We start from the raw sequence: 21,720 nt of genomic DNA on the forward strand, positions 1-21,720 counted from the left end.
ATGCTCTTCGAACTCGCCTAATGCGATGCAGTCAGTTGAAAAGTCAGGATGCCGGAGGATGCTGGCTTCCCTTCCCTGAAGCTTTGGGGAGCAGAGCCAACCCTGTCTCTGGCTAGGTATTATACCAAGGTTACCACATAAAATCCAGAACACCCAGGTACATCTGAATTTCAAATAAACACCACATCATTTTTTGATCTAAGTGCGTTCCATGTAGTATTTGGAGGATACTTATGGGGAAAAAAAATGCTTCATTGTTTATCTGAAATTCCAATTTAACCGGGCACCCTGCATTTCTATTTGCTAAATATGGTAACCTTAATTACACCCATTTCAAGCAAAGACGAGTTGGTTCTTAGTCTCCAAAGTATAACAACATCCCCAAACCAACCACTCCCCAGCCAAAACAAAAACTTGTCTTGTTTGTGCCTCAAAACAAAACTTGTCTTTTTATTTCTAGGACATGTTTTTTAAAAGTAGGTCCGTAAGTATCTAATAAAAAACTGAAAAAAGCGATGTGCCTTCTTGTAAGTCTTTGATTTAAGAGCTCAGCATGCCACTGGCCACAGGCTCTGGGGCCAGGTGGCTCTTCGGGCAACCCCGACTTCAAAAGCAACTGGCTTCCAATTCATCGGGGTAGGGGGAGAAGGCAGGAAGAACAGAATTTAAAGACGGCTACTTTCTCAAAGAGGCCCACTGGGGCAGAGGGACAGGGGAGGAGGCAGGTGCTGAGGGCAGGAGAATGAGACGAAGCAGGGCGCCACAGCTCAAGCCACAGGACATATGTGTCCTTCTACACAGAACACCCCCCACCCACTGACAGGCTAACTGTGAGATACAAGAAAAAGTTATTGCTCTTACAGAAGGCCCAGTAGTTGAGGGAGAGACACGTCCCTGCCCCACCGTCACCCCCGGCTATTCCCCCGTCTCGGCACTTGGTCGGGGCACCCACGGCTAGCATTCTGGGCGGCCAAGAGCTGCAGGGCCTCGGGCCCTTCGCGCTGCTGGGGTAGGTGAAGAGACAAAACACCTCCCCGAGTTTTTTTTTTTTTTTGAAATTACATTTATCATTCTGGTCAAAAGTTACTCAGTTAATGCAGTGTTCTTAAATTTTTATTTTGCATGGTTATACAGTCTGAATGACTAGCTTGCAATCCGAGGCAGTTTCTATAAGCTTTGCTCTGCAAAATGGTGTTAGTGTTGTTGTAGGGCAAAGTCCTCATCGATAAAGAAATTACATTAATGAAGGGAAATCAAGAATGATGTGCTGGCACGTCAGATTACAAAGTGGCTCTAAGCAAGCCAGTCCCCAACTTCTCACAGCAAGGGAGTTCAAGAGCTAGAAATTCCTTAGAAAAATTAAACGGCACCTATAACACTCATATAAGGGTCAAGTTTGTAAATTTTTAATCCATGGTACTCAAAAGAAAGAGAATTAAATACAAAGCTACAATTGGGTAAATCTTCTCACTTCCTCTTCTTCGTGGAATATAGTTTTTCTTCAAGTGGGACAGGGACAATCCCCTCACACTCTTTTACTTCCTGGGTCAGAGGGTGTTTTACAACATTCGGTCTAATCACATCAATGTCTCGAGACAAATGTTCCATTATGCTCTCAACAGCTGTGGCTGGTGCATAAAAATCCACCAAGAAATACCTGCAATAAAATAAAAATTTGTGAATTTCTGCATTCTGAAATACAACACTTCCACTATTTTGGTCAATGTTTTCACTTTACTCCTCTCCAGGTAAGATCGGCCACACAAAAAAACACACACACACTTTGTCAACATAGGAACTACCAACTGACCAGCTAAACAGAAGTGTTTGCCCAACCTCCTTCTTCCCTATGGCCGGTCCCCTTACACTCTTGTGAAAATCTGAATCCTAACAAACTTTGTGGTAGCAAAAAGCACTGTGACATTACATACAGTGCGAAGTATATAAAGTATAGTAAGACCATGGGTCTAAGGAACAGAATGTACTATTAAGGCTAAATTTCTCAAACTATTTTTTGAGAAAACATCTATTGGGTAAGTCTTCTAGTTTTCTAAAGGATTTTACAAGTAACTTAATGCACCCGAGGGGCACAGTACATACCAACGGCCACACTTCACAAACAAGGGAAAAGATTCTGAAAGGCCTGGGACTTGTCTAAGACTATCCTGCATGTTCGAAAACTGACAACAGAAGGAAAATCATGGGAATCTGGGGTATGGGAAAGAAGTGAACATTCCTCCACCCACAGCAGACTACCCCAGAAGGGCACTGCAGCCAGCCCACTCTTCTTACCACATCAACAACTTCGTCAGCTCAGCTGGATGACGTTACAAAGGAAGAAGCAGCCCTCCTCCCTGCCCGTGCCCCTCCTCTCAATTCTAAAAGCGTAAGCCTCCCTTGTACTGTTGGGTTTGAACGACAGTGCTGTGAAAGGCCAGTTTTCAGTGCAGTAGTTCAGAATTCTGCAATGTTCCAGCTGGCTGAGATGACCTCTGACATCGCTTACTTTGTTCTAGCCACATTCTCCTCCCCACGCATATTCCCATCCTAGGTCTTTGCGCTCACTGTTCCTTCTGCCAGAAATGTTCTTCGCCCGAGTTCCACAGAGCTCACCCCTCACTTCCATCCTGTCTGGGTCCAAATGTCACTTTGTCAGAGGTCCTCTTTGATCACATCTCCTAAAGCAACACTAAAACAACATCCTCCTTGCCTGCCCACCCAACCTCGTTACTCCATCGGCCTTACTCAGTGCTTTATTGCTTCCCAGAGCTCTCATCACCACAGACAGAGTACATATTTGCTTATCATCTACCTCACGCCACTACAACATAACCGCTCTCAGCAGGACTCTGCTGCTCTATCCCCAGCACCCTGAACAGAGGCTAACATGCACCAGGCCCACAGTAAATATCTGGCTGCAGGACTGTTAGCATGAGACGTGAAATTCTCACAGAAAGCAGAAGAGACCAGACTGAAAATGGACAGATTTGACACGGGAGTTAGGAGAAAAGGGCTGACATTTTTTATAATTCCATACAAAGAGAGTTCAAAACATATAAAACAACTTCCCAGGTGAACATTCACCCTTAGCTGAGCCTCGTGGGAAAGTTATTCAAGTAAATAATTATTAAAAGTGAAAGGACAGAAAAACATACACCACGCAAAAACACTAATCAAAAGAAAGCTCAAGTGGCTACAGTAGTATCAAAGTGGATTGCAGATCAAAGGAAATTACCAGGGATAAAAAAAGATAATATATAATGATCAGTTCACCAAGAAGACACAACAATCCTAAATGTGCATGTACCTGACAACAGAACTTCATCATACAGGAAGTAAAAACGAACAGAACTGAAAAGAGAAATAAACAAATCCACAATTATGGTTGGAGACTTTTAATATTCCTCTCAGTAATCGATAAAACTAGTATACAGAAAATCAGCAAGGATATAGAAAAAGTGAGCACCACCACCGACCAACATTTACAGAACCCTCCAAACAAAACGAGCAGGACACACACTGTTCACAGTTGCAAACAAAACATTTACCAAAGTCAACCATATTCTGGGCCATAAAATGAGACTCAATAAATCTAAAGGGATTCGAATCTCACCGAAGACACTTGGGGAAATCCCCCAATACGCGGAAACTACACATACATCTAAACAGTCTATGGGTTAAAGAACAAATCAAAAGGGAATGTGAATTGAATGAAAATGAAAACCACCAATCAAAGTTTGGGGAATGCCACTAAAGCAGGGAATTTGTAGCACTAAACACCTATGTAAGAAAAGCAGAAAAGCCTCAAAACTTCCACCTTAAGAACCTAGAAAAAAAAAGAACAGGGCGCCTGGGTGACTCGACCATCTGCCTTCGGCTCAGGTCATGGTCCCAGGGTCCTGGGATCGAGCCCCGCATTGGGCTCCCTGCTCAGCGGGAAGCCTGCTTCTCCCTCTCCCACTCCCCCTGTTCATGTTCCCTCTCTCGCTGTCTCTGTCAAATAAATAAATAAAATCTTTAAAAAAAAAAAAAAAGAACAAATTATAAACGCAAAGTAAGACCAGGGTCGGGGCGGGGGGGGGAAGAAAAGAATAAATATCAGAGCAGAAATCTCTGAGGCAGAAAACTGTAAAATAAGAGAGACCATCAATGAAACCAAATACCAGTTCACTGAGACCAATAAAATTGATCCACCTCTAGTCAGACTGATCAGTATAAAAGGGTAAGAGACAAATTCAGGAATGAGAGAGGTGAAATGGCTACAATTTTAAAGATAATAAAAGGATGGAAAAAGACTATTATAAACAAATTTTACAATAAATTTGACAACTCAGATGAAATTCCTTGAAAAATATAAACTACCAAAACTTCCTTCAAAAAATAGCTAACCCTATACCTATTAAAGAAATCAAATGTGTAGTGAAAAACCTTTCCAAAAGAAAACCAAAGACTCAAATGGCTTTACCAGTGAATTCTACCAAACATTTGAGGAAAAACACCAATTCTGACACAAACTGGTACTGAAAATAGGACAACACTTCCCAATTTGTTCTATGAGGCCAGCATTACCCTGATGCCAAAATCAGACATTAAAAGAAAAGAAAAAACTGATATCTCTCACAAACATAAATGAAAAAAAAATTCTAAAAGTTTTAGCAAATTGACTACTAAAATATATGCAAAGAATAATACATCATGGTCAAGTAGAGTTTATCAAAGAAAACAAGACTGGTTTACCATCTGAAATCAATCAATGTAAATCACCATATTACCAAACTAAAAAGAAAAACCCTAATATGGGTATTAAGGAGGGCGCATGTTGTGATGAGCACTGGGTGTTATACACAACTAATGAATCACTGAACACTACATCAAAAACTAATGATGTACTATATACTGGCTAACTGAACATAATGAAAAGAAAAAAAGAAAAGAAAAACCATATGATCATTCCAATAGGAAAAAAAAAGCATTTAAAAAAAATTCCATATCCAGTTCCTGACAAACTCTCAGCAAAGTACAGCTACAAGGGAACTACTTCAACTGTACAAAGGATATCTCTGCAAAACCTGTAACTAACATCATACCAACTGGTCAAAGTCTTAATGCTTTTCCCTGAAACTGAGCATAAAGAAGGGTGTCTGTTCTCACCATTTCTATTCAACATTTTACTGGAGGTTCTTGCCAGCGCAATAAGGCAAGAAAAAAAAGAAAAGGCATCCAGATTGATAAGGAAGTAGTAGAACTGTCTGTATTTACAGATGAAATGATTGTATATATAGGAGAATCTAAGAAATTTACAAAGAGGATACTAGAAATAATATGTGAGTTTAGCAAGGTTGCAGTCTACAAAAATCAACTATATTTCTATATACTAGCAACAAATAATCACACCTTGAAATTAAATATGAAATACTTAAGGATAAATCTGACAAAAGGTGTGCAAGACCTGTACACTAAAAACCCTAAAACATTACTAAAAGAAATTAAAGAAAACTGGCATAAATGGAGATATAACTTCCTACCCATAACTTGTTCATGGGTAGGAAGATTCAAATTTGTTTAGATATGAATTCTCCAAAATTGATCTATAAATTCCTAAGGATCCTAATCAAAACCCTAAAAGACATTTTTGTTAGAAATTGATGAACTGATTCTAAGCTACAGAGGAAAATTCAAAGGACCTACAACAGCCAAAACAACTTTGATATCAAGAATAAAGTTGAAGGATTAATACTACCTGATTTCAAGACTCATTAAAAAGTTATGGTAATTGGTGATGGGTATTAAAGAGGGCACATTCTGCGTGGAGCACTGGGTGTTATGCACAAACAATGAATCATGGAACACCACATCAAAAACTAATGATGTAATGTATGGTGATTAACATAACAATAAAAATTTTTTAAAAAGTTATGGTAATCAAGGCAGTACGGTATTTGTATAAAGATACACAAACAGATCAATAGAGTCCAGAAATAGATCCATACATATATGCACAACTGATTTTTGACAAAGGTGCAAAGGCAATTCAAAAGAGAAAGGACAGTCTTTCAACAAATGGTGCTGAGCAATTCCTTATTTGTATGCAAAAAATGAACTGTGGTCCATACTTGTATCATATACAAAAATTAACTCAAAACAGAACACAGATCTAAATAATAAAACATAAAGCTAGAAAACTTTTGTGACCTTGGGTTAAGCAAAGAAACTTTAGACAGCACTAAAAGTAAAATCCACAAACAAAAATTTGATAAACTAGACTTCATCAAAATTAAACACTGTTCTCTGAAAGATACTGTTAAGATAATAAAAAGACAAACCACAGGCTGGGATTTGCAAATCACATGTCTAATAAAGGACTTCTTTCTAGAATATATAAAACTCTCAAAATTTATTTAAAAAAAAAACACCCAATTTTTTAAAAGTGGGCATAAAATTTGAATAGGGATTTCACCAACGATATACTATGGCAAAGAAGCACCTGAGAAAGATGCTTAATACCATTAGTCATTAGAGAAATGCAAATTGAAACCACACGGAGATACCTACTAGGAAGGCTAAAATTAAAAAGACTGAGCATTCCAAGTGTTAATGAGGTGGAAATGCAAAATGATACAACTGTTTTGGCATTTTCTTAAAAGTTAAACATACACTTGCCATTATGATCAAGCCATGCCACTCCTAGGTATTTATCCAAGAAAATTAAAGCATTAGTCCTCACAACAACTTGTTTATGAATGTTCACAGCAGCTCTACTTATAATCCAAAACTGCAAACGACACAAATATCCATCAACATGCAAACTGATAAACTGTGGTATGTCCATACAACAGCATACTACTCAGCCATAAAAAGGAATAAGCTACTGATATATATGAATCTTATAATACTTTTGCTGACTGAAAGAAACTAGTATAAAAAAGGGCAGATGCTGTCTGATTTTACTTAAGTAAGATTCTATAAAATATAGACTAATGTACAGGGAAAGAAAGCAGACCACTGGTTGTTAGAGACAGGAACAAGTGGAGGGAATGATCACAGGACACAGGAGGGAAATTGGGGGGTGACCAATTTATTTATTATCTTGAGTGTAGTGATTTCACAGGTATATATACATGTGTCAAACCTTATTAAAGTGTATGCTTCATGTGCAGTTTATTGTGTTGTTAACTGTATCTCTATAAAGCTGTTGATTTAATAATGGTGCATAAAGAGCTGAATGGGCAGGACTTGGTGAATGATTTGATATGGATGATGGTGATGAGGGAGCAATTACAGATAATGAAGACTCCCAGAGTTTCTCAAGAAATAAAATAAAAATGGTGCCAACTGGGGCGCCTGGGTGGCTTGGTCAGTTAAGTGTCCAAATCTTTGATTTTGGCTCAGGTCATGATCTCAGGGTCGTGGGATCGAGCTCCGTGTCAGGCTCGGCACTCAGAAGAGGATACTTGGGGATTCTCTCTCTCTCCCTCATCCTTCTGCCCCTTCCCCATTCATACTCTCTCTAAGATAAATTAATTAATCTTTTAAAAAAAAATGGCGTAGGGGCGCCTGGATGTCTCAGTTGGTTAAGCATCTGCCTTAGGCTCAGGTCATGGTCCCAGGATCCCGGAATCAAGCCCCACGTCGGGCTCCCTGCTCTTCGGGGAGTCTGCTTCTCCCTCTGCCCCTCCCCCTGCTCCTTCTCTCTCTAATATATAAATAAAATCTTTTTTAAAAAATGGTGTAAACTCCCATCATCAGGCAAACTTCTTGAGGAAGTAACCTGTATGTTTGCTCACTGATGAGATTACCATTTGGGCTTACTCTGAAAATTACACACCAAATGGCCAAATTTTCCAAGGCACAATTCCATTTGTTTATTTATACTTCATATAAAAGGGACTAGGTTTGCAATCACCCAACTTAAGAACTGCCCATTTGTTCAAATTTAATTATTGATTACTTACCCTGAGTAAGGCTCTACAATAGAGCCTAAAAAGTCAGTGTGATCAATCTTAAATTACCTTCTCTTTGCCAATCCCCAGCCCTTTATCTAACTCCCCCCAGCCTGCAATAACTATGGCCGCCTGGTGGCCAGGGCAGGGAACTCTCTCACCCAGCATAGCCCCAGCGTCGCTTTCTTCCCATTCTATTCATTTGTTCTTTCATTCCGTATTCATCAAAGTGTCCTTCCAAACTACCAGTGACAAGTTATGACCTCCACCCTCTGTTTACCAACATTCCCACCATACTTGATTCTATAGCTCCTTCCTCTTAGCTTGCCCTTTGTCTAGTTTCCCTAAAATAGTCTTCCTCTTCTATTACACTTAAAGCCTGAGGCAGTGTGCTGGTGAAATGCCATGTATTACACATAGGGTAACATGCAGGAACGTGCTTAGCATGGGCCTGACATGCTCTGGGTGCTCGATAACCCAGGCAATCACCAATGCCAGTCCTGGAAGTATTCCAAGTACGCCCCTCCCTCCAGAAAGTCCACAGGGGTCTCCTGCTCTCCAGTTAAGCCTGCCCTAGCAGTCAAGTACTCAAGTTATTCAATAGCCTATCTGGGGTTCGGCAACCATTGTTCCGTTTTCCATTCAACTGTACCAGAGGCATTTTTGTGGGCTAGCCTGGGTGTCTAAATATGTTTTTAAGAGAAAGTGGGTGTGCAGTTGCCAACTGCCCACAAATCAACTCGCATGCAGTCTTCCTAAACAACACTGTCTACACACTGGCACTCACCAAATCATCCGAAGAAAGACACTCAAAGTTTTTGGGTACCATTTTGTGATAAGGGTAAAAAGAATACCCAAGGATGGAAGCTAGATGCCAGATACTATCAGAAACCTCTTATTTCAGGAATTAAAAGTAAAGTGTCTTATATAGATAGAACTTTCTAGTTTTCAAAGCGCTTTCACATCTTTTAAACAGCTTCTGAGGAAGAAGCTGAACGGGAAGTGGACGCGCCACTCCATGTGGCAATTCAGAAAAGTGGAAGAAGAGAAATGGTGCTGCGTGTTGTTTCGGTCCAGGAGCCCTCTCCTAGCAACACTGCTGCTCTAGGAGTTTGTGAAGTGCTCCTCCTACACATTGCCTCCTTTAAAGTTTTATAACCATTAAGTCATTAGCTCAAGGTCACTCAGTTACTAAGTGACCACGGCCAGGATTCTAACAAAGCAGGTCTTTTGACTCCGGGATAGAAGCCACACATAGCTTTGGGACCAATGGGTTACAGAATCACAGAATGTAAGTGGTGGAGAGGGCCGTGAAGACAGTGCAGTCCAAGCCCTTCGTGTTGCTTATGAGGGAACCGGGGAACTGCTACAGATCACAGAGTAAAAGGCAGGTTCCAGGCTGCAGACCCCACAGTTCCCCACTGTGTCAACCACATCTCTTGGTATCTGCAGCCAGCATTCTAGAGGTTTCTCAAGGATAAGAAGAAGTCCTACCTAGAAAAAGGCCTGGATGTCCTAAGATTAGGCTGTAACTTGGCTTCTGGAAGATCCCTGTTACTATAAAAACGCTTCTAGCCTTTACCTTTTACCCAGTGTGCCTTCCCTCCACCATTCATGACACTCCCTTTAGCAACCAAACCTAAACAAGAGCATGGCCAAAATGCAAATAGGTTTGTGCCCACAATTACAGCTGTGACAGTCATTTCACACTTATCACCCTGCCGATCTGTGCCTAGGGCTCATGTGGGCAAAGGCTGCTTCTACTCCCATGCTCCTTATCATACCATGGAAATTTCCACAAAAATGAAACACTAACAAAATAGAGAAGAGGGCAAGTAGCTTCAGAGATGGGTAGATCTTACTGTATTCACCACTCCTGGTTGAAAGCTGAAGCTCTTAACCCTCCCACTTTCCTCCTAGGGCATTAAGTGGTCTCTGCCCACCATGAGGGAACCAAGCAGAAATTGAGGACAAACTCAATCTCCGTCCACCTTAGTGGCCCAAGCACACAGGTCAATAGTCCATTACGGCTTTCCCGTACAGAAAAGACCATGATCAATTCCTGGGTGCCACCAGTGTGTGTATATATATATATATTTTTTTTTTTTTTTTTCTTCCCCAGATAAGTGGACAAACTTAACTGGTCAGTGAACATCTATTATGGGCAGACCTCAAAGAGAGGCTAAAAAGGAGGTACATATGGCCTCGACCTCCCAGAACATTTAGTCCAGCTGGAGAGAGTGGTCACAGGGCTACTGTGCTGGCAGAAACCCAGGCTCCCACTATTTAGACAAGTCCCCCAGTCCTGCAGGAGACTGTGGAAATGACAGTAATGGACATCCGACTCCCAGCTGCTGGGCTTTTCTAACTGCAGAAGGATGACCTGAGGAATGACACTGACGTGAGAGCGTACAGAGTGCAGTCCTGCCCTTCCATTTTCGCACCTGAAGAAAGTGAGGCCTACAAACAGTCTACTTCGAGTAGTGGGTTGGGCAGCTCCTGACGCCTGTAAGGATCCCTTTCCTGTGACCACACAGGTCCATAACAGATCTATACAAATGGGAGTCAGGTTGAAAAAAATGACCTTGAACTCCCCTGATCTCGACTCCTTACATCCTGAAGGCTGCCTTATATCCTGAAGGAGAAGCCATTCTGAAGTCCAGAGGAGCGGCTGTTCAAGGGAAGGGGGCAAAAGAGGAATGTCCCAGTGTCTCCAGAGGAATCCGAGAGCCTTCTGCCCCACCATCAGCCTGGCCCTAAGAGGGGAGGAGCGAGAGGATTCAATAACCACAATTAAATATCAATCTTCACGTCCACCCTAACCAAGCTAGGCAGAACCAAAAACAAGACCAAAGTCATAACACATGTGGACTCTTTCTTATCTGCTTCCTCACAATTTAAGCTGGAATAGTTGAGAATTATGACTACAATTGCGTGTGCCTTGACGTATTTCAAAGCTGGCTTTTCAAAAAGGAAAAAAAAAAGTTCTCTAGTTTTCCATTCCCCAATCAACCATTAAATCAGTAAATGGACAAACCATTTTGGAAAACCCAGTTTAGCCAGCTACAGTCTAATTAGATCATACATTCCCAGCCCCCTCAACCCTGTGCCGCTCAGTGGCACTGTGAAGTGGTCGTGTATGTCAGGTGGCCAGGGCTGATGTCAGTGTCACCCCTGCCTTAAACACAAAGCCCAGCAGTGTTTACATTTAAAGATGTGGTTACCCACCTGTGGTTCTAATTATAGAATCATACTGCATCTACAAGGCAGAAATCAGCTTTACCCAAGCCTCTCTCTCTCCTACGGAAGAGCACCTAACATTTATGCAGCACCAACTCTGCTGAGGCGGAAGCAGAGAGATGGCGGATACTAGGCAAGGACAGAAAGTACAAACAGTGCTTCGATACACAAATGCAGCTCTTACTGCAGAGTCCAGTGCTCAAAAGGCGGAGGGAACTATTTCACAGGTAGAACCTGCCCATGTGGTATTCAAGCTGACGACTTAGGACACTCAACACTCCAAATCTCTCCACTACCATGACTGAAACCCCGGGGATCTGAGAAGCCCCAGAGAATGGCTTCCCCAGGACAGACAGCCCAGCCCTGGAAAACGAGGCCACCAGCCACGCTGCCCCCACAGCACTGGCCTGCCAAGGGAACCAGCAGCTCCCACTAACCTTTCGCTCCTCCTCTCTGCGGTCCTACCCCTAGGCTCACCCAGTCGCCTTCTGCCTAAGCTGTCACCACCCCCCGGCCTGCCCCCAGGTTGTGGAGGGAAGATGTGTGTCTTCCTGCGGTGCTCCTACACTTCAAGGTCGTTATTTGTTGTTTATTTCACTTTTGTCTTAACCCTGTTCTTTATAAGTTTCCTGTAAAAGCGCTTGCCTGAATTTGAGTTATATTCTTTGTTTCTGTTTCTCTCAGACACAGTGGCACACTCACAGCCTCCCCTTCCCCCTAGCAGACAAGTGGAAATTTCCACTGAAGCACTCGGTGGCTCCCGGAGGGTGGGGGGTGGAGGAGGGGGATGGGAGGGATTTGAAACCATGGAGCATCTTCAAGCCTTTCGGAGGCTCGGAAACAGATCCATCTGAATGCCAGTTTCTAGACTGTTTCAGTTAAACCTTGCTGGATTCAGGCTTCACTGAGACAGTGAATTCTTCACCTTAAAACCAAGGAACCCTCTGCATGGAAAAGCCCTATTCTTTTTATATCTGTTGTGTCTCATACATTTTTAAAACCACTAAACCTAGTGAAGAATCCTTACAAATCTTGAGATGCTGCCCCTAAAAAAGAAACCTCCAAGGCCACAGCAGTTCTGCCTTGAAACCCAGTTGTGGAGCACCTTCACACAAAAATGGGGCCAGGATGCTGGCCTGGACTTAATGCTGGCAGGAAAGCACAAGAACATGGAAATGTTAGCTAACAGGAAAACTACAGAGAAGAATCAATCTCCTCTAGAGAGGGTGCCAGCTCTCTTGGAGTAAGCTGCAGACACATTTGGGGAGCGAGTCAGTAAAATTCCACTGATTCACCACAGAGCCGGTTATTTTTATCATTCTGCTTACCCGTAAATAGAAGGGCATCTTATATGTAGGCCAGCAGATCTTATAAGCACCTATTCACATTTTAATACAGATGAGAACGAAGAAAGAAGGGACAAAACAGGCAAGAAAAACCTCCCTCACCACGTCAGAGTTCCTTTACACACGCCTTCTGGAGTAAGTCCTATCTCACTGCAGTAAAATCAGACCTGGTAAGAACGGTCAAAGCCCATCGGGGGCATCCTTTTCCAAACAAGCACCAGCCCAACACTGAAATATGGACCACAGTCTGTTCTACAGTCCTCTCTCCTCCACCAAAAGCCTGCTCAGTCTCAGTCCAGCCCCATCTAGTGGAAAGACAGCCTTACACTGGTGTGTGCAGCCCTGGCGTCTGACACCGGAATGCTTCTAGCAGCCGGTGCCTGATACCACAACTCAGAAAATGCCTGACCCTTTTTAGCAACCCCACCACTGCTCCCCTCTGCATATGTCACATCACCACCTTTTAGACTCTGAGGAATACAGTAAGAATCTTCTACACCAACCTTCCCTTGCTCAGAGTTGATAAAGGTGAGCATCTGAAGGTACTAAGTAGAGAAATTCTATGGGCCCCCAGGAGACCAAAGCAAATCCAGAGCTGAGAATGCATCTCAGAACTTGTAAGACCTACCCCCAGCTGCCTCCTCAACTCTGAGTCAGGCTCCAATCGTTTCCAGACACTGCTGGAGACAACAGGTGATGATTAAGGCCAGAGCCTCCATCTAGAAATCTGGTCCAGAAGACCCAAACTTCCCAACCACCCCAACATGGCCCAAAGAGCAACAGGGGCATCTGGTTAACTCCTTCCTGGTCTAATTCACATCACCTGGGGGACAACTTGACTAATATTTGGAATACAACAAGCGTACTTGATTTTTTGGCATATCTTGGTCATAGACTTGATATAATAATAAATACCAGGTGCTGCCTCCTCCCCTGGGGAGACCCCCAGGTAACCTAGGGCAGCAGTATGTCTCTTACCTATGAGCTTTGCTACCCACACATCTTTCTTTTGGGCCCATCTGGCACGTGTGCACCAGCGGTAGGGATTTGGGGGAAGGAGGCGAGGATGGAGAATGACAGAGACAATCACCCAAAAGATGGGAAGTAACTGTAGCAGAGACTGGTTGCCAGCCAGGCCAGGTGAACACTGCTGTGCTAGGCCCCCACCCTTGTATCTCTTTGGCTGGTGCCTCGGTTAGCAATGTGCAGGCAAGTCCCTGATTCAGCTGAAAACTCCCTGTGACCAGGAACCACAACAATCACAAGAACCATCCCGAGACCTAGGAATACCACCAGGATATACATTTCCTCCCATAAAATGTAAGAGAAACAAACACATAATACCAACAGTACCACAATGTGATGTGGATTCTCGGAGGGCATCTAGGCTCACTCGTTAGCCAGCTAAAAGAACTCGCTCTCACATACCAACCTCAGGATTCAAACCAGCGCCTCACCAAAATTAGAGATACATGCCATGCCTCCAGGGATGTTCCAAGAGTTAAAAACTTTCAAATGCTAAGTTCGTAACAAACAAGTCCACTATTTCTTCTTAATCACTTGGAAAAATTGAGCCTTTCCAGCACCCAGCACATAATCCTGGCACATAATCTACTTAATACATGTTTGTAACACCCTATGTGGCTATGTGCAACGCACACATGGACCTTACCAAATGAACAAAAAGCCTGGTACAAACATCACTGGGGGTAGTGACCCGAGGGGAGGACTGGTGGAAGTCAAGAGAGTATCAGACTATCCTTAAGTTCCACACTACAGACATATGACACACCACTCAAGTTTAAATCTTTACCCCGGTAACTCCAAAATACATTAGCCCCTCATCTCCACTTTTACCAAAAGTCACTGTGAAGAGTATTAATGAGTGTTACAAAAATAAAAGGTAACAGTCAAATAAAGTTGATAAATGAAGGCAACTTACTGCATGGCTTCTCACCATTATTACACTCACGTATGCTGCGCATCTCTAGAAGGGATCCCACACCTAAATGCTTGCACTCTCCCTCTCTCTCTCTCTCTCTCTCTCACACACACACACACCATTTTTTGGTGGAGCATAACTGTATAACTAGTATTTCAGAGACCACGCTTTGGAAAACACTACCTTAAACAAATAAATACAAGACACTGATTAGTACCAGAAAAACAAGCTTAAACCATGAACCTCCCCAACTGGGAGGGAGGTTCTGTGTCTATATACAATACACACATATATTACACTCTACAAATGTTGCTCCTCCTTTGCTGAGGAGTCTGAGAGTAACAGAACCAGAGATAAAATCATTAAGTGTAAATGAACGAAGTGACAGCAAGAGTCCTTGGTGGGGCACATGCACCTTGTCAGGAATCCGGAACGTGGGGCTAAGTCAGCAGTTCAGGCTTAGTTCCAGGGGAGTTCTTCCAGGATCTGAATTTACTCCATCCACAAAAGAAAAACAGCACCACCCAACCCCAGCACTGCACACAGAGGCCTGACAACTAAGGAGTTAATACAGCGGTTCTCAAAGTGTGGTCCTCGGACAGCAGGATCAGCAATACCCAAGCACTTGTGAGAAGTGCAAATTCTAGAATGCTGGTCACACCAACCCTCAACAAATTCTACTTGGAAAGGGGACAGAAGAAAGCACTCCTAGTGCACATCCCTGAAAGCACATGAATGAGGGAACAGGCTTCCCTCCCTGTTCAGTGCTTTCCAACCGAGAACCTGGCTAACAACCCTTAGCTGAATTTTATACGCTCCTCTCTAAACAAAAAGGCAAAAGGACTCATAGCCTTGCTGTTAAAATGAAACCCCTTTGTGGTTAAGTTAAAAAAAAAATGTTACACACACAATCTCCATCCCTCTCTGTTACGACTGTGGCAGAGGAATCGCCACTATGCATTTCATGTTGCCTAGCAACGCCGCGGGCACTCTCTTCAGAGGTGTTCTCAAGAAGCTGAACACCAGCACAAAACAAGGTGAAGCAATCAAAAGATGAAATGTGCAGTATGTGCCGCACCTCGGCAGAGGCTTAAATGCAGGAAGAACGCCTCAGTGTGAGGCGTGACCGCACGCAGACCTCTCCCGCGGGCAGCACTGGCGCAAGACCCCAGCTCCGCGTGGGTGAAAGCGGCACCATCCACGCTCCGCACTGTCCGGAGAGCACACCGAGAGATGACCTCATCTGATCCCCACGACAACGTGGGTGGGAGGATGGCCACCTAAGTTCAGTATCCAAAGAAGCAGGAATCGGAGCAGCTAAAGACTGGGTGAAGGCCACGCTGCTGGCAAGTACCGGAAGGAGAATGGAGTCTTCAACACCCGGACTTTCCCACTACTAAAAACTCATTTCCATCTTCTCTATCACTACTACTTCTAGGAAACTCAACAGTATCAGAAGATTTCTCCTCCAAACCAGAAATCATGAGGGTAAAAATAATATCACCGGGGGGCAGAGAAGCTTCAGATCAACTCAACAAGCAAACTGGTATCAAAGAATTTCTACAGGGATAGTTATTACCACAGAGTCAAATCTTCAATATGTTTGAGGAAAGTGCTATATACTTTTGTGAGAAAAAATTTCGTAACAGAGGATTGTGATTATTGTCTGGAGTACATAAAACCATTTCTCTATTGTGGGTCAGGTGCTGGTTACACAACATTACTCAAAGTACCTTTTGCTTGTTACCTGCAACCCACATTATTTACAAAGGATGCACTGAGTATGTGAACAGCACATTGCTCACTGAGGCATTTTAAAGGCAAAGCTGAAGAAATGTCAGGGGAAAACTGTGCTTAGGTTGACAAGAAAAGTTTCCCGCAGGACACCTGGGTGGCTCAGTTGGTTGAGCGACTGCCTTCAGCTCAGGTCATGATCCTGGAGTCCCAGGATCGAGTCCTGCATTAGGTTCCCCGCTCAGCAGGGAGCCTGCCTCACCCTCTGACCTCCCCCCTCTCGTGCTCTCTCAAATAAATAAATAAAATCTTTAAAAAAAAAAAAAGAAGTTTCCTGCAATCAAAAGCTTACACACCTGTTGCTCCTCACATGACTTGTTTTTGTACTCTGATTATGGTTTATTATGGGCCAGCTTTACTGGAGCCCATTTAAATCACACCACCGCTAGAGTATGTACCCACACACCACCTGGCGCAACAGAGATCTACTGAGAAATTAAAATCGTTTCTAAGATGAACTAAACAGTATTCTTTACAGCCTATCAAAGACATTTCTCGAGGTTCATGAAGAAACTTACCCTCCTCTACTGTGCCGCTGACTGTGGGCGGAAATCTTATAAGGCAGTGTTCGGTCACCCAGATTCTCCAAGTTCCTCACTATCGCCCCTCTGTCCATCAGGGCTTCTACCGTACGTTTCAAGGCAGCAGCAGTCTCTGGCTGTTTTTTTGTTTTCATTTTTAAAGAGAAGAAAAAAACATATCAGAATCAATATAAGAACTAGAACAATTAAGTCTGGTCAGTTCCAATCATAACAGCTCTATTGGCAGGGGAAAAAAGCAACAGAAACTGTCTAGCTAACTTAAAATTTAAAGAGAGAGACATTTAGTGTAAGGATACGAGATAGCTCACAGATACGAAGGACAATCTGAAGAACCAGGCCGCGGAGCGTTCAGGAACCAGAGCAGCTGCAGGGATCTGGGAAGCAGGAACTAAGAAATGGCTTCTTCAGAGCACCTTGGCCAGGATGAATCCACGCCAATCACTGTCAGTCCTTGTATCCCATGACTCAAAATCCAAATTCCAGGGGAAGAGCATCCCATCCTCTTGGCAGGACACTTGGACTGACCATCCCACCAGAACCATGGCCAGTGGGAAAAGGGGTTGTGCCCAAAGAAAAATAGGGAAATTATAACCAAAAGGGGGAAAGGATGAGTAAAGACCCAAGCTCTGCTCTCTTGGAGCTTACAATCTAATAAAGGAGTTAACATAAAAAGCCACCTCAGAAGACCAGAGGGCAGAACAAAGGAAGTGACACAGAGACCGGAGAGCTTGTGAAGGAAGGCACATTCAGTTGGGAAAATGAATGCATTAAAGAAAAGTTTATCTGAGAGGAGCCCTGAAGAGTGACAAAGGGAGATGCAAAGAACCGATGAAACAAGCTCTGAGTAAAGGAACAAAGGCAAGAAAGTATGAGTGCACCGAGGAAACGACGAGGAGGAGTTCCACTGGGTCATGATCCGGACACAGGAGGGCTGAGAGGTAAAAGGCGGGGTGCAAGCACATAAATACTAAGTACCTGTTAAGAAAACAAAATTCAAACAGTATAAAATCCCACCACCCAGAGATCAGACTTTAAACACTCTGGTGAACTTCTTTCCAGATCTCTCTCTTTACATACGTACATACAAAAGAACTCTGGAAGCGAAGATATTTTACAGGGTAAACCTGAGAAGATGCAGCTAAGGTAACGTGGAGAATGAGAACGAGGCAGAGATGTGGCAAAGGAGGGGCCCCAAAATATGGAGGCTGGGAAAATGGTATTGTTACTAACAGCTACAGGGAAATCTGCAGAAGCTGGTCGGGAACAATAAAAAGATGAATTTGCCATGCTGAGTTGGAGTTGCCCACAGCTCCTCAAGGCTGACCTCTCAGGATGTAAAGCTTAAGCTCAAAATAACAGGGCGGGTTAGAATTACCCATTTAAGAATCACCTGCACAGGAGGGCTGTCTGAAGCCCAGGAACAGGGACAACTGTGGAGGGAGGGTGCAGGGGGAGAAGAAAGCAACAGAACCTTAGGGAACACAACCATGTGGGGGCTGACAAGGGAACCTGAAGTCAGAGAAGCAAACAGAAAAGGTAGTCAAGCAGTACAAGGAAAATCAGGCCCACCTTGTCACAGAAACCCGGGGAAGACGCAGACTCCAGAATGACAGGGTAGAGGATGAAAAAGCAAATGCCACAGTATGGGGGCTGTATGGGTCACACAGCAGGATGGGGCTAGAAGCTAGATGGCCACTTTCCGTGGTAGAGGCGTGACAGCAATGGAGGGAAAGAAAAAGCACGAGAGCCTGAGGGGCAAACAAGTTTGAGCAGAATGTCTTAGGAGGCAGAGAACGCGAACAGGTTAGTAGTTAAAGGGGAATGAATCAGTCAAGAGGACAAAATGTAAGATGTTTTAAATAACAACAATGGCAAGTCTGATTTATCGTGTAACTGCTGTGAGCCCACTACTGGTCTAGTGTTTTATTGTTATATATTTAATCTTCACTGGGGGAAAAAAAAAAAAAAGAGCAAAGAAGGTTTACCGATTTGGAAATTGGGGCCTCTGAGAGATGCCAGGACTCTGAGAGGACATGGCAGCTAGTAAATGGAAGAGCCTGGTGCAAGGGAAGTAACACTGGCGGAAAAAATCGGGGGACAGGCAGAGGATGCCACAGGACACCTCGGCAAGCAAAAGGGACAGTTCTCCTCAAAGACATAATTGAAGGGATGCAGGCAAAGAGATGACCAAGTGCAGGAGTGAACTTAAGGCTACCTTCCGGTGGCTCATTTCCGATCAAGTGAAAAGAATAATGGAGATTCATTTTAAGCGTGCACTCCAGTAACCAAAGAAAATCCACCATTCCTATAAATTTTCTTTCTGACCCAAATTCTGTTAAAATGCTGTGAATGCACTAAGTATTAGTTTAAGGTTGAGAAATAAAATTTTTACTTTCATCTCACACTGCAGCTCATTAGGAATTTTTTAAATTCCTACTGAAAATTGTACTTATGTATTTAACCAGCTTTATGAGAAAACAGACATTTCCTACCTACAATAAAAACAGGGGCCCAAATCACTTCACATTAACACTAACCAGGTAAAAAGTCTATGGCAATTTCTCCTTACAATTTTATACAAACGTATTTTTGTAGAGTTCTAATCAACATGGAACTAAATTCTTCTCACATTTCATTAATTCACAGACACTTCCATATTTCTGCAGAAGCCTCATTAGTAACAGCAGGGTAATATTTCATTTCATTAACAATGTCATTTTTTGACCTGGTGTTGTACCAATTAACTTATGATAAGGCAGACAAATAGTTTTTCCAAATAAAGATGAGGGTAAGGTTTTTTAAAAACCCAAACTTTGATGGATTACAGTCTTCTGATTAGCTACCCAAATCATAAATTTTAATTTCAGTTTTTTTTGTTTTTTGTTCTTAAAAGATTTTATTTATTTGACAGAGAGAGACACAGCAAGAGAGGGAACACAAGCAGGGGGAGTGGGAGAGGGAGAAGCAGGCTCCCTGCAGAGCAGGGAGCCCGATGCAGGGCTCGATCCCAGGCCCCTAGGATCATGACCTGAGCCGAAGGCAGACACCCAACGACTGAGCCATCCAGGCGCCCCTAATTTCAGTTTTGCCTGATTAAAAAGGAGCATCTCAGTAACTCCCTGTCTTGTTTAAATTCCAAATGAAGTGCTTACAGTATGAAACATGGAGCAACTCCCTCTGAAGAGCTTCTGAAATAAAAAATTTTCTTCTGTCCAAAAAAAGGATAAAGCTACCTAACAAGAATGTAACTCTAGGAAAATATCAATACATTTTGTTTGACTTTAGTATGTCAAGGTCAAATTGTAGACTGCTGCAATGGCCACATTCATTTCATGGTAATTTCACAGAACCCAAAAGTTTTAAAATAAAGATGTGGAGGAGCAAAAATATTTCTTGTTGGGGCATCTGGGGCTGCCACGTTGGGGCTCAGTTGGTTAAGTGTCTGCCTTCGACTCAGGTCATCATCTCAGGGTCCTGGGATAGAGCCCCCCCCCCCATGTCGAGCTCCCTGCCCAGTGGGGGAGTCTGCTTCTCCCTCTCTCTCTCTGCCCCTCCCTTTGCTTGTGTGCACTCTCTCTCTCTCTCTCAGATAAATAAAATCTTTAACAACCAAAAAAAAAAATTTCTTGTTTATTAGGAGAGCTCAACTTGTCCCATTACCTTACCTCACCATTCTACAGCAGGAGTCTAGCAAACAAGGGCTCGTGAGCCATCTGCCTCAATACCTGTTTGTGCAAATAAAGTTTTATTGGAACACAGCTAGCTCATGCATTTACATAGTGCCCATGGCTGCTTTCGTGCTAAAGGTAGATCTGTAATGATATCAGAAACTGTATATCCTGCAAAGCCTAAGTTATTTACTGTCCGGCCAACCTCTGCTCTACATTGCAATGTACTGAGGAATGCTGCCGAGGCCTCAATCCACTAACCCTAAAATGAACCACAAATAAAAACCATGAGCCTGGGCCACTGAGGTATGCAGTTAGAGAATGTCCCCTGGGATGGGTTATCAGGTAGACACACATGGCACCAACCTAACTGAACAACATCAGCCTGGCTGTTCACATCACCATAGGATTCACAGAAGTGAGTACAGATTCACCCTTCCAACCACCAAGTTCCTCATCTCCTAATCAACCCAGGGTGCCAACTTCAATTTTCCTCATCTGGTGAAACCTATAGCTCTATTAAAATAAAATTCTTAGGCTTCAAAGCAAAATGTTCTCCTCAATCCAACCCAGTACAATGTTCAATTTTTAAGAACATATGGTTTATAGGAAGTAAATGATCTTGCTCATTCACAAGGTCTCTGAACCATTTAATTCCAACTATTCTAAGAAAGGTTGTGTGTGCTTCTCATAGGCTTCTCCCATCCCATCTGAAAGCAGCTCCTTAAGACTTTCCTCCAATCCACCATATGGCAATGAAACACTATTTTGGCAAGGCACAGACTGAGGGGCTAAAAACGTTCACTTGAAAAAAACCATGGAAAAGAAACAATGAATGAATGTGAACGGGAACTAGGAAAACTGGATTCCAGTCCCAGCTCATTCACAAATGAGTTACAGCCCTGGGTGAATTGTTAAAATTTATCCATTTTTAAACCTGTGCCTCAGTATTCTCATGTGCGGAATCAGCAGTTCCCAACAAATTTCCTGCCTCTACAAGCTTCCCACAAACATTTATATTGTAATTCTCAAAATATCCTAGGGACATACAAAGTTTGCAAGTGGTCTCCCTCTCTTTTCTTCTGTGCTCCTCATCACCCACAAGTGCCCCGCCCACCCCAGGGACTCACCATTCCTGTTATTTCTACACCGCACTTGTGGCAATGTGTAAATGTTCTTTCATCACTAGAATATAAGTTGCAAGAGAGCAAGGACTTTTGTCCGTCATGGACTCATCTGTACTCCCAA

At 43.1% G+C, this 21,720-nt stretch overlaps 1 protein-coding gene across 1 annotated transcript; it reads right to left on the minus strand.

Moving 5' to 3' along the window:
- Positions 1-1,384: 1,384 nt before the first annotated feature.
- Positions 1,385-16,953, minus strand: MRPS6 (mitochondrial ribosomal protein S6). Its single transcript, XM_025871859.2, has 2 exons — positions 16,781-16,953; positions 1,385-1,657 (listed from the first exon to the last, which is right to left on the minus strand). Exons 1-2 carry the CDS (start codon positions 16,936-16,938, stop codon positions 1,468-1,470), a joined length of 348 nt encoding a protein of 115 aa, XP_025727644.2. The 5' UTR covers positions 16,939-16,953; the 3' UTR covers positions 1,385-1,467.
- Between the last annotated feature and the right edge of the window lie 4,767 nt (positions 16,954-21,720).

The sequence above is a fragment of the Callorhinus ursinus genome, unplaced genomic scaffold (assembly GCF_003265705.2).
Source record: "Callorhinus ursinus isolate GAN/ISIS: 27379988/994484 unplaced genomic scaffold, GSC_fseal_2.0 scaffold1, whole genome shotgun sequence".
Classification (NCBI taxonomy): domain Eukaryota; kingdom Metazoa; phylum Chordata; class Mammalia; order Carnivora; family Otariidae; genus Callorhinus; species Callorhinus ursinus.